At 45.0% G+C, this 16,291-nt stretch overlaps 1 protein-coding gene across 2 annotated transcripts; it reads left to right on the top strand.

Annotated features, from left to right (window-relative positions):
* Positions 1–5: 5 nt before the first annotated feature.
* Positions 6–15,101, top strand: LOC106825444 (probable 2-ketogluconate reductase). 2 transcript variants are annotated; one of them, XM_044743996.2, is made up of 6 exons: positions 6–171; positions 5,735–6,119; positions 7,048–7,219; positions 8,670–8,848; positions 10,293–10,389; positions 14,788–15,101. In XM_044743996.2, exons 2-6 carry the CDS (start codon positions 5,738–5,740, stop codon positions 14,942–14,944), a joined length of 987 nt encoding a protein of 328 aa, XP_044599931.2. In that variant the 5' UTR covers positions 6–171; positions 5,735–5,737; the 3' UTR covers positions 14,945–15,101. The 2 variants fall into 2 exon arrangements, with proteins under 2 accessions (XP_044599931.2, XP_014687688.2); XM_014832202.3 differs by having other exon boundaries at positions 77–419.
* Positions 15,102–16,291: the final 1,190 nt, after the last annotated feature.

Raw genomic sequence — 16,291 nt, 5'->3', positions numbered from 1 at the left:
GTGGCCTAGTCGGGGGCGGGGTGAGGGTGTGGGCGTGGCCGGCGGCCTCAGGCGCAGGCTCGGCGGGTGAGAGGTTGCTGTGCTCTTTGGCCCTGGCGTTTGCTGCCAGGGCAGTGCCCGAGAGGTCGCGGTCTACTACAGCGTCCCTTAAATCTGGGGTCCTTTTAAAAGGTCAGTGTGCCCCTATGATGTCGCGGCGTGGGCCGGAGACTGGGCGGTGTGTGATGTGGCTGTGACTCGGACCTCACCTGGGACAGGTGGGCCGCATTAGAATCCCGGGACCCACGCGGACCCACATTGGACGATCCTAAAAGATTTAACAAGGCCAACTCAACGTCGGTGTTTATACGTGCCTCGTGCGAGAAGGGCTTAAGGCGGCTCCAGGGACTCTGCCCGAACCTACGCGTCAATTTGGACAGGTATTTGTTTTCCTAAGCTCTAGGCAATAGCAGATTAAGCTTTAAATGGGTAAGATCCAAGCTCCCACATCAGATTTTAGTTCATAGTTTACTTTCTTACAGGAATCCGTTTTTTGTCTTTCTTTTCTTTGATTTTAGCAAGCTGCGACCGTCCATTTCTTAGGTGAGCAGCACCTGGTTTTGCTGAGACACATTGTAATAGTACTGATTTTAAATTATGCTGGATTTGTTGATTCCTGGTGACTGGGGAAACCTCACATAAAAGGTGCCAACAGACCTTTGGACTCTGTCAGCCCTTTGGCATTTCTTAATCTTTGAGGTCCCCTTATCCAGTCATGTGCTGATTAGATAATTTTCTGTCAAATCCAGAAGGTCATGCTAAAGATGATAAGGCAGAGGGGCTAACCATGGCATCACCTACCCCTCATTATGGAGAATTCTTTTTTCCAGCCTGTTTTCTGAGCCTCTTGTGCAGAATCTGGGCGGGGGGTCTATGTGGAGGACAGAGAACAAACAACTTTGATTTTATACTCATGGAGGGCAGAGAACTACTGGTAGGTGAGACAGGACTTATGAAAGGTTTGGAGAAAGAGGAGGACAGATTTGGCAGAAGGGAAGATAAAAGCCAGCTGGTGCTGGTTTGAGGCAACTCTTGGCACGTTGGGGAAGTGAGGATGATTTTGGGGGATGTTGAACTCACCTGTCAAATATTAAGAGAGGAAGAGCATGATGAAAGAGGATTTTAAGAAATTTTACTTTGTTTTATGAATCCAGTCTCCTTCTTTGGTGTAGTTTCTTCATTTTTTTTTAGAGACTTGGGTAAATATCTAAATTGTTCAGATTTAAACATTAGTAACTCCCATTCCTTGAAAGCTTAGAGTTGGTTCTCCGAGCTCTGCATGTTATCTCACTGCATGTTATCAGGGCCACCGTGCAAGGCTGTCTGTTACCCTCATTTTGGGTTGGATGAAAGTGAGTTTCAGAGAGAAGCACAGCCAAGCAGAGCAGTGGGCCTGAACCCACAGCCCAGCTTCCTTGTCTGCACTTTCTCCTGCTCTGTTCTCATACGTCTGTACTGCCCTCACTCCATCTTTGTTGTTTTTCTTTCTGTCTCAAAAACTAAAACATGTTTTTAGTGGTTGCATTTGGTTTTTATGTTTCTCGGGGGGTTTTTTTGTTTTTTATTTTTAAAGATGGGCGCCTGAGCTAAAATCTGTTGTCAATCTTTTTTTTTCCTTCTTCTTCTTCTCCCCAAAGTCCCCCAGTACATAGTTGAATATTCTAGTTGTAGGTCCTTCTAGCTTTACTATGTGGGGTGCTGCCTCAGCATGGCTTGATGAGTGGTGCTAGGTCTGTGCCCAGGATCTGAACTGATGAAACTCTGGGCTGCTGAAGTGGAGCGTGCGAACTTAACCACTCAGGCATGGGCCTGGCCGCTTGTTTTTGCTTTTTAAATTAAAAATATATTCTTTACTCCGACCCCCTCCCTCTTCTGCCAATTGAACTAGTTCTCTCTGTATAGTCATGCACCGCATAACGACTTTTTGGTCAGTGACGGGCTATATGTTCGACAGTGGTCCCATGAGATTAGTACCATATAACTGTCAGGGAGGAGAAATTTTCTTCTACCTTTTTAAAGTTCTGGCTGGTCTAAGAAGTTGACATGAGGCAGATTAACAGGGGAAAATCAAACCAAAAGTTAATAACGTGTACCTCCTATATACATGGGAGAGACCCATAACTTAGCAAGATGGCAGAAACCATCACCCTGTACCATCTTCAGCGAAAGATAAAAGATGATGTTGAGGTGGAGAGTCAGTTATGGGAGCTGACCAGGGAAAGCACAGTAAACAAGGGTTGTTATGCAGATTTTAGTCCTTGCCTTATCCATTGATGACGAGAGTTTCTAGAGATTTAGAGCCATCCCCCTCTTACTGGTACGAGGAGGGAGACACGCTTACACGTGGAGGTTTCCCTTACAAATGTACATGTCTCTTACAAAAGGGTAACTTCTACTTGGTTTTCAGAGCTTCTCCCATCTCTACTGTTTCTTAAAAAAATAACCAGCCTAAACCAATTTTTATGCCAAAGGGACATATTTTGGGGTGGCAATTTCTGCTTCCCCACATAGCCTAGGTGTGTAGTAGGCCACACCATCTAGGTTTGTGTAAGTGCACTAGTGTTCACATGGCAACACAATTGCCTAATGACACAGTTCTCAGAACCCCTCCATTAAGTGTGTCTGTTGTAAGGCGACATGTGCCTGGAATTGTGTAACCCGTGCTCCTCCCGGCTCCATCCTTTTCTGTACCCAGGCTCTAGCACAGCAGTCACAAGGGAGCACCGGTTGCTTCAGGACCAGTGAACCTGCGTGCCTCCCTCTGCACCTTTCTCTCCTGAGTACTATATGAACATCATCTTACTTTTCTTTGAAAGAAGCTGTTGGAAGTTCATTCTACTTTATTTTTCTTTCTGGGTCTCAATTTTATAGGGACTTTACAAGAAGAAAATCTTGAATTTAGAGCCTTGGGTTTGTTGAAGGCAATTTCAACAAAAGTAAGATTCTTTTCTCTCTCTTTTTTAAAATTAATTATTTCAAAATGAGGTTATGATAGTTTACAACATTGTGATATTTCAGTTGTACATTATTATTGGTCAGTCACCATATAGGTGCGCCCCTTCACCCTTTATGCCCACCCCCCACCTCCCTTCCTCCTGGTAACCACTAAATAGTTCTCTTTTTCCATGCATTTGTTTATCTTCCACATATGAGTGAAATCAGATGGTGTTGTCTTATTCTGTCTGACTTATTTTGCTTAACATAATATCCTCAAGGTCCATCCTTGTTGTTGCAAATGGGACGATTTTCTCTTTTTTATGGCTGAGTAGTATTCCATTTATATATATGCCAACTCTTCTTTATCTGATGATCAGTCCATGGGCACTTGGGCAGCTTCCATGTCTTGGCTATTGTGAATAGTGCTGCTATGAACATAGGGATGCATAGCTCTCTTTGTATTGTTGATTTCAAGTTCTCTGGATAGTTATCTAGTAGTGGGATAGCTGGGTCATAGGGTATTTCTATTTTTAGTTTTTTGAGAAAGCTCCATACTGTTTTCCATACTGGCTGCACCAGTTTGCATTCCCACCAGCAGTGTAGGAGGGTTCCCTTTTCTCCACACCCTCCTCAACATTTGTTATTTTTTGTCTTGGTTATTATAACCATTCTATCTTTTCTCTTTTAAATTAAGCAATCATTTTGCAAGAAGAAAATAACTAATTTTTAATGTTTTACCAGTTCAAATTGAATAACATAAGGAAAATGCACATGGCATTTGGAAAATGTATGTGTCTGAGCTATCATTCTGTTAGCCAAAAACAAAGTGTAAAATTTTTGATTTTTCCAAATTTCTTTTGACTTGGACAAAATGCAGTTGCCTAATAATACGCTAGTTGGTCGAGTGTTCCTTCATTGTCGGAATGTTCCCAGCCTCTCCGTCATGTTAATACTGTCCCTTTAGGACACCTCCCTGAGGCATGTCCACTTAGCCCTGTCCCTGCAGAAATTAGGGGAAGAGAAAGAAATGTGATCTTAGGGTGCAACTGGAAATCACTCCTTGCTGTTGGTACTCCAGTTTCCCCAGGAACTCAGGAAGGCTGGGAGACCTTTGACCAGCCACAGAGCTATGCCTGAACCCAAGCCCACCCCCTGAGCACAGGGCTCAGCACCAGCAGCAAAGAGTGCTTCTGCTCCTTCTCAGGAAGCTGTTGCTGGGGGTCTGGCTCCCTGTCTCGAGCTGCTTTGCTGGACTCCTGGCCTGTGACTGCAGATGGTGAAGTTTGGTGTTTGTGAAGAGAGACAGACAGAGAAAGGAGTAAGCTCAAATCCGCCCAGCGCTCCCATCGCTGTTACTGCATCTCTCCTGACTGGGAATCTTGCTCCCTTGTAACATTTGGAGTAGCCACGAGTCACCTGGAGAGTCTCCAGTCTTTTCCATATACAACCACTGACAATAATGAGGGGATGGGCATGTACCATTGCTCCATAACCGGGGATGTCAATGATAGAGCTGTCAGGAATTGAGCCTCCTCTCTGTGGACATAAACTAAGTCTTCTTATCTTGATAAAGCTCTTTTTTTTTAAAATTGCTTTTTCTCCCCAAATCCCCCCAGTACATAGTTGTATATTTTAGTCTAGTTGTTTCATGTGGGATGCCGCCTCAGCATGGCCTAAGGAGCAGTGCCATGTCCACACCCAGGATCTGAACCTAGGAAACCCTGGGCCATCAAAGCAGAGCCCGTGAACTTAACCGCTCAGCCATGGGGCCAATCCCCATTGAAAAAACTCTTTTACTCGAAGTCCAAAAAGTAAATGCAAGGATTTTTTAAATGAGTTACACCCTGTGCTTTGAATAAATTTTAAACATTTTTTGCTAAGTTCATGACCCAAAGATAAAATGCATTCATTGGCCTCAACTCCTGAAAAACAACAGGAGTGTTTTTCTTTTGATATATTTCTTTTTGGAGGAAAGCTATAAAATGTTAAAAATACCTTATTTTTAATTAGGAACAAGGAACATAAAACTTTATTTAATTCATTTGACAGATAATAACAAATATCTTTTACTTTCACAATAAAAAATGGTCAGTTTTATTCATTATTTATTGCTGCATATGTAGCAAATTACCCTACATTTTGGTGGCTGGGGAAAATAAACATCTATTATCTCCCAGGTCTTAGGGTCAGGAACCCAAGAGCGGCTTACCCAGGTGATTCTGGCTTAGGCTCTCACAAAACTGTCATCAAGGTGTGGGCCAGGGCGCTGTCTCGAGGCTCACTGGGTGTCGGCTCCCTGACTCCCTCACCTGGGCCTCTGCATGGCGCCGCCTCTAGCGTGACTCCTGGCTTCCTCCAGGAAAGAGGGGGAGAGCGCGAGCAAGAGCAGTGACCTCCTGTTGCTTCTGCTGTGTTTCGGGTCACTAGAAGCACACTCCAGGGTTGAGGTCACCCAAAGGTGAGATTACTGGGAGGGGGTCATTGGAGACCAGCTCACAGGCTGCCAGTCACAGGCTGCCAGCACAGCTGAAGGGCGGAAGTGAAGCCCCAGGTTAGAGAGAGGGGAAAGCGGGTGTGATGGAGACATTGGTACCTTCCGGCTCTGGGTCTGTTGCTTTTCAGGTTTTATAGGAATTTGTCCAGGAAATAAAATGAATTACAGTCCTGTTGTAGTTCAGAAAACCTGAAGAGTAGCAGAAGCGCATCTGAGTTGGGCTCTTAGGGGCGCTCTTCAGAAACCACGTTTGTCTTTCTGCAGGCCATGGGAAATCAGGACCTACCTGGAGTTCTGGTGTCTGGGTTTGAAGGACCATGTTGTATATGTGAGGATCCTGTTGGAGATCTAAAGAAACACTTTAATCTCATTACCATGCAAGAATTTTTAGAAAATAAAACACAGTTTGGTCCAAAGATCCAAGCTGTCTATATCTGGGGTGGAAAGCCAGCTGTTGACCTGGAGCTCCTGCAGAGCCTGCCCTCCTTGAAGATCATTGCCAGTTCAGGAGCAGGCCTGGATCACCTGGACCGGAAGCTCATTGCCAGCTTTGGTGTGAAGGTGGCCAACACACCACACGCTGTTTCCAGCCCCACGGCAGATCTGGGGATGGCCTTGCTGCTGGCGGCAGCTCGGAGACTAGTGGAAGGTAAGTGGCCATTGGAGACGCTGGTTTTCCAAAGAGTCAGGTGACAGATATTTAATAACACACGTGATAAAATCATCTCATCTTCAAACCACAGGTCTTTTTCTGGCCCTGATTTCTTCCCACCGAGTCAAGGACTTTGTAGTACTTGGGACCTGGAGCCACTCTTGGTCATTTGCCACCTATTTCATGCCCAAGCCTGGTGCCCAGGCACATGTGGTCCCACAGTCTGTCTGATGGCAGCCCTGTTCTCCCCCACCAGATTCCGCCCATCATGGAACAGGCAGTAATCGTGTGCTGTGAAGTGACTTCAGCACCACTATAGACATGCCCTTGGGGTCATTCTTTGGCCGGTCAGCATACTACCCTGGGGTGTAGGCCTACAAGTGGGTAGGTGGATTCCCACCTCTCTACACACAGGACGTCTCTGGGCACACCCCCAGAAAAGGCAGTGTTGCAGTTCCAGACTCGGCCCCCACTCCTGATGGAGTTTTGTTGTGGAGGGGCTTGAGGAAAGAGGAGCAAGAAACAGGTTCTGTCTGTGTCTGCATGCTGGTTCACACGCATACACACTTACGTGACACACGCATATATATGTACAGATGGTCACATTTCATACACAGATGGTCACGCATGCACACACCAAAACCAACAAATTTTAACCAGAAATCCTTTCTTAATGTGAAAGGATTTGCTGTTTTAAAGCATTCTACCAGGAGGCTGGTTTAGTTATGAGGAGACTGCCATTTGTTCTTGTCATTCACCCGTTTCAGAAACGTTGGCTTGCTGTCAGATAGCAATGCGTGAGTGCCCACGGTCCCCGCAGGCATCCTCTCCCCTCATCTCTTTGTCAGAAGGTCCTAGTCAGGCTTGTGGGGTTTCTGTGTATGGTGCCATCCCTGCTGCCCACTTTGTACCTTGTATGTTCTAGGTTACCGGTTGGCTATTTCACCAGATACAGAGAACTTTCCTACAAACTTTATGGGTCAAGAAGTGACGGGGGCCACTCTAGGAATCATTGGCATGGGCAACATTGGCTATAAGATTGCTCAGAGAGCCAAAGCATTTGAAATGAAGATTCTGTATCACAATCGGAAATGCAGGTAAAATTCAGAAAATGGACTTGAAATTAACTAAGCAGAACTTATACCATCACTGCCTTAAATAAGGTTTGGGTATGTTATCCCTCCATTTTTCAGAAGACTCCCCTACTCTTTCTCTCCAAAAAGTAGGGTTGATGGTCAAGAAAGACATGGTAGTATTTTTATTGTTACCTAGAAATGTGAATATGACTTCTTTTCAAAACTTCACCAGAAAGAAAAGAGATTTTTAACTCACGATTGTGTTTTTATTTCTAAAGTGATTTTTTTGATCTTGGGATGTGCTGTCCACACCCAATGGTTTCTTAAGTACTGAGGTATACGCTCATGGAGTCAGTCATTCAGTCTGAAACCCACCTCCTTTCATATGCAATTTCTCTGTCCACCTCTAGCAGCATTCAGCCTGACACCCAGTCCTGTTGATTCTGTGTCTAAAACAACCCTCAAAGCTGCCTGTTCGTTCTGTCTTCATCAATGCCACCAGGCTCCAGCCACATCCTTTCTCACCTGAAATACACGTCCTCCTAAGGGGCTGCTCATGTCCACTCTTGAACTTTGTTCACAACCATTTAGCGGCTTTGCATTGCACATGGAGTAGATTCTGGCTGATGAGAGATTCCTGGAGGCATGGTGAGCTGGAAAGGTTTTAGATCAAAGCTGTTCCCCTTTCTCAGTCCCTGTGTGTGCACGGTGGACAGCGGAGAGACTTAGGTAGGTGTCACGACTTTCAGTGCGAAGAGAGGGCAAATGCAGAGGCCAGGGCTCTTCCAGGACAAGGTATGCAGTGTGGGCATGGTGCTCAGGAGGGAGCTGGTGTGCTGGTCGTTCCATTCATCTTTCTTCCAGGCCACCCCCGGGGGAGACACGTATTAGGAAAGAACTTGTATAATTTTGTATCCCGTATTTGTGTGGCAGTGGTGGCTACCAGATAGGCTGTGACCTCCTGGAGCTTGGAATTTCAGTTGAATAATCGGCTGTCTGGGGTGGCTGGAGCAGGCGTTGAGATTAGACCAAAACCAAAACAAAGTCCTGCCTGCTCAGCCCCTTGGGTCCTTGCTTTCTATTCAGGAGATGGCACTCCTAGGCACTCTCCTGGCTTGTCTTTTTTCTGGAAACTTTGATGTGCTTACCCACACTCAGCAATGCTCTGACGCCGCTAAAAGCTTGTTTGACACACGATCCGGCTTGCACCAGGTTCTGGCAGTTCTAAGATGAGTGAGAGGAAGCTCCTGGCCTCAAGGAGCTTCCAATCTGTCTGGAAATCCTGCAGACACTGAGGTCTCGCCTCAGAGAACCCGGAGGCACCCACGGGGTTTCCATGGGTGAGTCCTGGCCTCCTGGGCCCAGGGGAGGACAGACCGACTCCCTGACTCCCCTGAGAAATTCCTTCCTGTGGCAACCTGATGAATTTCTGACTAGAGAACGTGATTTTTCTTCCTTGTTCCCTTCATAGGAAATTGGAAGAGGAGAAAGCTGTTGGGGCCACTTACTGTGAAAGGCTGGATGACCTGCTTCAGCAATCAGACTTTGTCATGTTGGCCGTGAGCCTGACGCCCCAGACTCAGAGGTTGATCGGGAGGAGGGAGCTAAGACTGATGAAGCCCACGGCGATTCTCGTCAACATTGGCAGAGGTACCTGCTCCACTGTCTGTGTGTGGGATGGTGTAGCTGGAAAGTCATGTGGGAGAAACCCCTCTGGCTGCTCTCTCGGCATGTCTAGTCAACTTTTTTCCTGAATGGCTGCGTGGTCTGAAACATCCACTCAGCCTGGTGGGGTGGTGAGTTAATGAGATTTTACTTTCTGTTTAGAAATATTTCTGATTTTTGTCTTCATATCATTTTGAACCTCAAATTAGTAACAAAAAGAATGAGAATGCTACAATATTGAGGTTTTCAAATCCAACTTTGGGCCCCTCCTTGGGGTAGGGGCATCACAGTTTAATCTTCTAGGTGTAATTAAGCAAGATTTGTGGGGATGAGTTTTCTGAGCCTTCACTTTAAAAAATACCTTAGTGTTAGTTTGGTTATTTGACGTTACGTGGTGCTTTGTGTACAGAGGTAGTGGTGGGTTGCTGTGGGCTTTATAAGAGAGAGAGTCCCTCTGGACACTGCGAGTGACAGCACACGTGAGGATCTGTGCTGCCAAACTTCCAGATGGCTCACCTTTGCGGGGTTGGGGGCCGGAGGACAGGTGAGGCCCGGCACTACCAACAGCCACACGTGTCTCTCGTCTGTAAAACAAGGAAAACAGTGCTTGCCATGAAACCTCACAGGGCCGAGTAATGCCTGAGCGTCCTCTGAAAGTTCAGACCCTCCAGATGAGCAGGAAGGACAGTGCACTATGTGCTCTCAGTAATATCAGAGGCTAGTGGACGTGGCGAAGATTCTGGAAAAACAAACACCCCAGGAAGGACCTGGGACGAGGCTTCTCCAACAGTGGCACAGACAAGCCACGGGTGCTCTGTGTCCTGGCTGGCAGGGTGGTCACTCACAGCCAGTCAGCAGAAAGAAGACACCCTCATTGCTGGGCTCCTTGCCAGCCTCTGCTAGAAGGAAAGGGTTTCTCTCAGCTTCTGCTGCTCAAATGTGGCCTGCTATTTTGTATTTGAAATGGCCGTTATGGATCATGTCTGTGATTGTTCAGTTTTTAATGTGCATATAAAACTGGGGGGGCTCAGCTTGAACCCTACAGTGGTTTTGGGAGATGGTGTGAAGTGAGACCGGCCCAGGCTCAGGCAGACCTGGGCTCAGATCCCAGGTTGTCAGCATGCTAGCCGCTGTGTGACCTTGGGTGAGTTTATAACCTAGGAGCCTGTTTCCTCATCTGTGAAATGAATATTGGCTTTGCTGGTCACTGGGGGACTCAGTGAGACAGCATCTGTGAGGCTTAGTGCACTGCCTGGCACACGGAAGGCTCACAACGTCTAACAATGAATCGGCAGAACGGAGTTCACTGCTGTTTGTCAGACTTCTGACAAAATCAGGATGTGTTTGGAATCGTAGCTAATGTGACCAAAGTGTCTTTCCCGTGTGCTGCCTAACTGATGGCTGCAGAGCAACTGTCTCATCAACTCAGGTCTGTTGGTCGATCAAGATGCACTGATGGAAGCTCTTGAGACTGGGGTTATTAAAGCAGCAGCGCTGGACGTGACGTACCCAGAGCCCCTGCCCAGGTAATGAAGCCGGACGGAACCGCAGTTCTCTCGATGCGGGAGGGGCGGGGCAGTCCGCAGACACCCGCCGCGTTTGGCGTCTGCGGCCGCGGTGAGTCTCAGAGCTGCTGGGCCTTGGCCGTGGCGGGGCTGAGCAGGCCTCTGGTGACCTGTCCAGTTTGGCAGACGATCGGGCCTCTGCTTCAGCACCTCCACGAACAGAGCTTGGGGCGCTCGGGCGGCAGACCCGTGGACGGAGACTGCATCAGGCAGGCTTCCTCACGTTGAGCCGGAATAGTGCCCCCTGACCCGTTGGCCCTGTTTGCCCTCTGGAGCATCAGGGGGTAACTTCAATCGTTCTTCTGTTTTACAAACTTTCATGTGTTTTAAGACAACTACTACGTTTTCAAATTAGTCTTTTTTTGAGGCTAAATAGCTCCATATCCTTCAAGTGTAGCCTAAATGATGGCATTTCCAGACAACTTGTCATATTACTGTCTTCCAGCACTTTAGTTTTTAAGGTCCTTTGAAAATGTGCTCTTAAGAATTGAACACAATATCATGCTGTGGCTTGACCACCGTAGGAAATTACACAAAGGTCATGTTTGTGGCATATGTTTCCTGGAAGCCTCCTTGCACCCTTAGCTCAGTGAGTTTTTAGTCCACTAAAATTGAAATTGTTATTCCCTTAATTATTTTTTTAGTACACGTGGAATTCTACATTTATTTCTATTTAATTTCATTTGCTTGTGTGTTTTGACCCAATGTTCCAGCCTGTTAGGACTGCAGCCTAGATTGTCATTTATTTTGCATCTTGATGCTGTTGTTCAATAAACTAGCTATTTCTAGCTTTGGCTCCTCCAGCTGTGATTTCTACCCGGTAAGCAAATTACTGTCAGCTAAATGTTTGACGTTACAATCAGATTTAATATGTAAAATCATCAAGATTGACCATAGAACTTACAGACATTTCTGAGAAAAACAATTTACTTAGAACAGTGTCTCAAAATGTAGTCTGGAGACCCTTTCAGAGGGTCTGTGAAGTCATTACTATTTTCATAATAATGTAAGATGTTATTTACCTTTCCATTCATGTTTTCTCACAAGTGTACAGTGGAGTTTTCCGGAGACTAATGACATGTGATTATGTCATCACTGTGACAGCTAATGAAATGTGTGCTTCTGTATTATGAATTTTTTTTCAGTTTTAATTTCTAATAGAGTAAATGTTGATAGATAAAACCCACATAAACAAATGATCTTTGCAGTTCTTAATTTTTAAGAGTGTAAAGAAGTCCTGAGACTAAATGTTTGAGAACCACTAATCCAGATCAAAAAATAATTTCAATACAAATTAAGCATGAACATTTTAGTTGTCAACTTACTTGGAAACCTAGAAGTCACGTGATCATCCCTGTTGCCTATTCTGCAAAAATGAACTTTTTATTAGACTCACTAACAAGTCAAAGGGCAAATACCAGGGTTGTATCCCAAAGTTTCCTTTATCCCAATAGGTGGTGCACTCCCACTGTCCCATGTGAAGTCATTTTTGTGGCCAAGAGATTTAGCACTTATTTTATGAATAATTTAATCTTTAGATATTCATATTAACTTGTAACCTGTATATTATCTTTCTCAGATGTGTTTGAGTTTTCATCTTGATTTTTGGGGGAGACATTTTGTTGTCTCTTACTGTGAAAAAAATTTAAAAAGTAGGAAATTTGGGATTATTTAGTCATACTACATAAGCATTCTTTGCTTTATAAAAAGATTTACTACAAGATTATTTTTAAAAGAAAAAATTCATTTGCCAATAGTGCCAGGAGTCCCCAAGATCACCTTCATGCTTAATGATTTGCTAGAAAGACTCACAGAACTCAGAAAAGCTTTTATAATCACAGTTATAGTTTATTACAGTGAAAGGATACAGATTAAAATCAGCAAAGGCAAAAAGTGCTTAGGGTAGAGTCCAGGAGAAAGCAGGCACAAGTTTCCAGTTGTCCTCTCCCAGTGGATTGTATGGATAGTACTTACTGCTTCCAGCAATGATGTGTGACAACATATCTGAGGTATTTCTAACCACCTAAGCCTTGGTGTCAAGGGGACAGTTACGTAGGCATGGAGGGCCCACAAGTCTGACATTAGCTATTTAGTTTCCAGCCCCTCCAGAGGTTAAACTGATACGGAGTAGCCCAGGGTCCCAGGCTAACAAAAACAGGCATTCACCACAAATCACATTGTTAGCATAAACTGTCTTTGCCCAGACCTCAAGTATAAGAAGACACTCTTATCAGGATATCAGGATATCTCAAGGCCTCAGAGGTTATCTGCCAGAGGCCAGTCAAGGGCCAGTTCTGTCTCTGGAATGTCAGGGTTTGAGCACTCCAAGCCTGCCTGCTGAGTTAATCCTTTACTACACAGGCCACCCCTTAGCCCTTGGCCTGTGCTATCTGACAGCAAAACATATTTATTGGAGCATCCACATTTATTACAGTATCTATATGACAGATACAGTAGTAGTATCGGTATGACTATGCCTGACATTTGGAGGAGCCACTGTGGGGCAGGGATAAATTTAAAGAAACAACTAATCCATCCTATAAAGCCATTACAAAAGTTTTTGTATTTTTGTACTAGTTTGATTACTTGTTTCTCCCTTGATCTACCACTGTTTGTACCTTGTTATGAACTTGTGCAGCACTATTTAGTATATAAATTAGCTGATATTTTGCTAAATCCAGTTTTTCCTCAGGCCAGTCATTTCTCATTGGTATTACCCCCTGAGGAAGCTTTAACTCCATCTCCCAATACAATTGATCATCAGTACCAGTATTATCATATGACTTATTTGCATGAGGCAGCTAAATCTTACCAACAATGTCAGTGTTACACCATAGCACAATATGGTCCCCGTACAATTCAGTTTCATTACATGACAAATCAATAACAATTACAGAGATATTTGCTATGCCTTCTCAACAGATTGGCTCTTGCCTATACACCAGTTATTATGGACAGGTATTGTTGGCCATGACTCAGTTATTTCTGGGTTCCAAGTCAGTTGGAAGGAAGCCAGTCACCCTGTCTCAGGTCATAGCCTCATACTGAGACTGGTCTCAGATATGTGCTATTATATAGTAGGGCCCACCTCCTTCCTATGAGGAGGACATGAGTGTTTTTCAGAATAGTTCCTAACCCTGCTAACTGTGCTACAGGGTGTGCCTTACTTCCATCAGTCCTAGGGGTTGGGGCAGTCATAGTGCATTGATAGAAGTTACAAGTACCCCCAGAGAACTTCCATAGTTTTGGGGGTCCATAAGTTTCCCAAAAGCATGCCCCTTGAGCCTGAGGAAGGAGGGTCATTGCACATGACTACTTTGGCCTCTGTCTGTATTAAAATAGTCAAGAGGCCCTGTTGGGTCAGGTTACAGCCCTTTCCCAAAGCAGCATTTTAGTGTTATCCATCATTATGGTTGAGTCTACCTGACTCACTTCACTAAAACCTCATTTTCTTTCAGGCTGACTCCCATCATTTGCCTTCTTCCTGGAAGAGAACTCCTTCTAATCTGCTAATTCTAGTTAATGAATCTTTCCTCTCTGAATGTCACTCCCCATTAAAGGCACACTAAGGGGCCAGCCCTGTGGCCAAGTGGTTAAGTTTGTGAGCTGCTTTGGCGGCCTGGGGTTTCGCCAGTTCGAATCCTGGGCACGGACACGGCACCGCTCATCAAGCCATGCTGAGGTGGCATCCCACATGCCACAACTAGAAGGACCCACAACTAAAAATACACCACTATGTACTGGGGGGGCTTTTGGAGAAAAAGGAAAAATAAAAAAAATGAAAAAAAAAAAAGACATGCTCAGCTTGTCCCATGATGCCTAGACCAGCACCTATTTACCCTAAAGCCTTTTTGTGTCTTGTGGGTCAGTGTTGTTCAATCCACCATGCACGTTGTACCATTGTGTAGTTATGGCCTTGGTGGTTAGAACACGTGTTTTGCACCCAAAAATGTTGGGTCCCCCATACTAGGGTTAGATGAGTGTGATCATACCTAGGTGTAATTTAGAGTATACCATAAGGCCTTCCATAGCCTTGTCCAACTCAAGGTGGGGATATGAAACAAGAATATGAAGTTAAAGAGACCAAACAAAGGGCTGGCCTGTGGCCGAGTGGCTAAGTTTGTGCACTCCACTTTGGCGGCCTGAGGTTTTGCTGGTTTGGGTCCTGGGCACAGACATGGCACTGCTCATCAGGCCATGCTGAGGCAACATCCTACATAGCACAACCAAAAGGACCCACAACTAAAATATACAACTGTGTACTGGGGGGCTTTGGGGAGAAGAAGGTAAAGTAAAAAATTAAAAAAAAAAAAAACCAAACAACTCTGAATAGCTTTCCTCGATTAATCTGTATTTCAGAGATCATCCTTTGTTGAAGTTAAAGAACATCATTCTGACACCTCACATTGGAAGTGCAACTCATCAAGCCAGAAGACAGACAATGGAAAATATGATTGAAAGTATCCTGGCTTCTCTCAATGGCCTTCCCATTCCAAATGAAGTGCTACTTAAGTGATTTATGTGGACTGAGAATTCAGCGGGATAAAAATATGGCAGATTAAACGTGAAAAAAAAATCTTATTTTATGTACTTTATGTTGGAGTCCATTATATAGATTGGTTTAATATTATTTTGGCTGAAAAACTTTAGTAATAATAGTTACCATTTGTTGAGAGCTTGGTCAGTGCTTTACTTCCATTCTCATTTCATCCCCAAGGCATCTCCATGAGGGAAGTTCTGTTGTTATCATTCATAATGAAACCGAGAACAGAGAATTACTTGTCTAAAGTCCCACAGCCTGCAAATATTTGAATTTGGATTAAAACCCTGGGCTAGGTCTGGATTTCCCAGTGGGCTATGTTGCTTTCCATCCTGTTGAGGTCCGCTAGTGTTACCAAACCCACACACAGGTTCCATTTATTGACTACATAGTAGGGCCAATAAAGAAAAAAAAAAACCCTGAAACACCAGGCTGTGGCAAGGAAAGAGGTTTACTATTATTGAAAGGCAGCCAGATGAGGAGATGGGAGTTAGAACTCAGATCCACCTCCTCCAAGGAAAAAAGTTAGGGATTTTTATCTGGGGTTTTAGGTAGGGGAGGGAGAGCTTGTGCTGGGGTTTTAGGTAGGGGATGGGGAGATGTGGCCTTGCCAGTTGGCACCTTTCCACCAACCTGTGTTTGGCCTTGAAGGTTGAATTTATTTTTCCTTGACTGTCTGGACTTTTCCGGTTGGTTTTTATCTTCAGCCTGCATTTGACCTTGTGAGGCTGAATCTTGATGTCTGGACCTTGACTTCCTGTTAAAGACGGATCCCTCATATACGAAGGAGGGATAGAAGACCTGGTTAAACGGTTGATTATGCTAAAGATGCACAGCCGCAGTTAGCAAAGCTTACCTCAAAGGTCTTCACTCTAGGGGAAGTTTTTTTAATCTCTTCATGCTCGGCTAGCTACACTAGCTTTTTGGATTACATAGCCTCCCTGATACTCTAATCACTGTTCATTTGTTTCTTTCAGTCATTTAAAAAATGATTATCGAGCACCTTCTACGTGCCAAGTCTAATTCCCACAAGCGCTGGGACTATGTGGGAAACAAAGTCCCCGCTGTCAGGGGCTTGCTTACTAGTGGGGAGCAGACCAAATAGTGCTGGTCTCTGTGAGTGACGAGTGTGTAGGGGGAACAGGTGGGGAGAGTGCCTGGCGCAGGGTCCACTGCAGGGATGGCGATGATACGGGGTTTGGATGAGTACGCCTCCCTTCTGGAGTGGTTTTGGATGTGTGGTCCTTCTCCAGAACGCTGGTGAGGAGGTGTTGCAGTAAGAAAAGGTTCTAGCATGAGCAAACGAATCCGCAGTGTAACCAG

This window comes from Equus asinus, chromosome 7 (genome assembly GCF_041296235.1).
Source record: "Equus asinus isolate D_3611 breed Donkey chromosome 7, EquAss-T2T_v2, whole genome shotgun sequence".
In the NCBI taxonomy this organism is placed as follows: Eukaryota; Metazoa; Chordata; class Mammalia; order Perissodactyla; family Equidae; genus Equus; species Equus asinus.
Note: the sequence above shows the minus strand (reverse complement) of the source record. Positions and strands in the feature narration are given on the sequence as shown.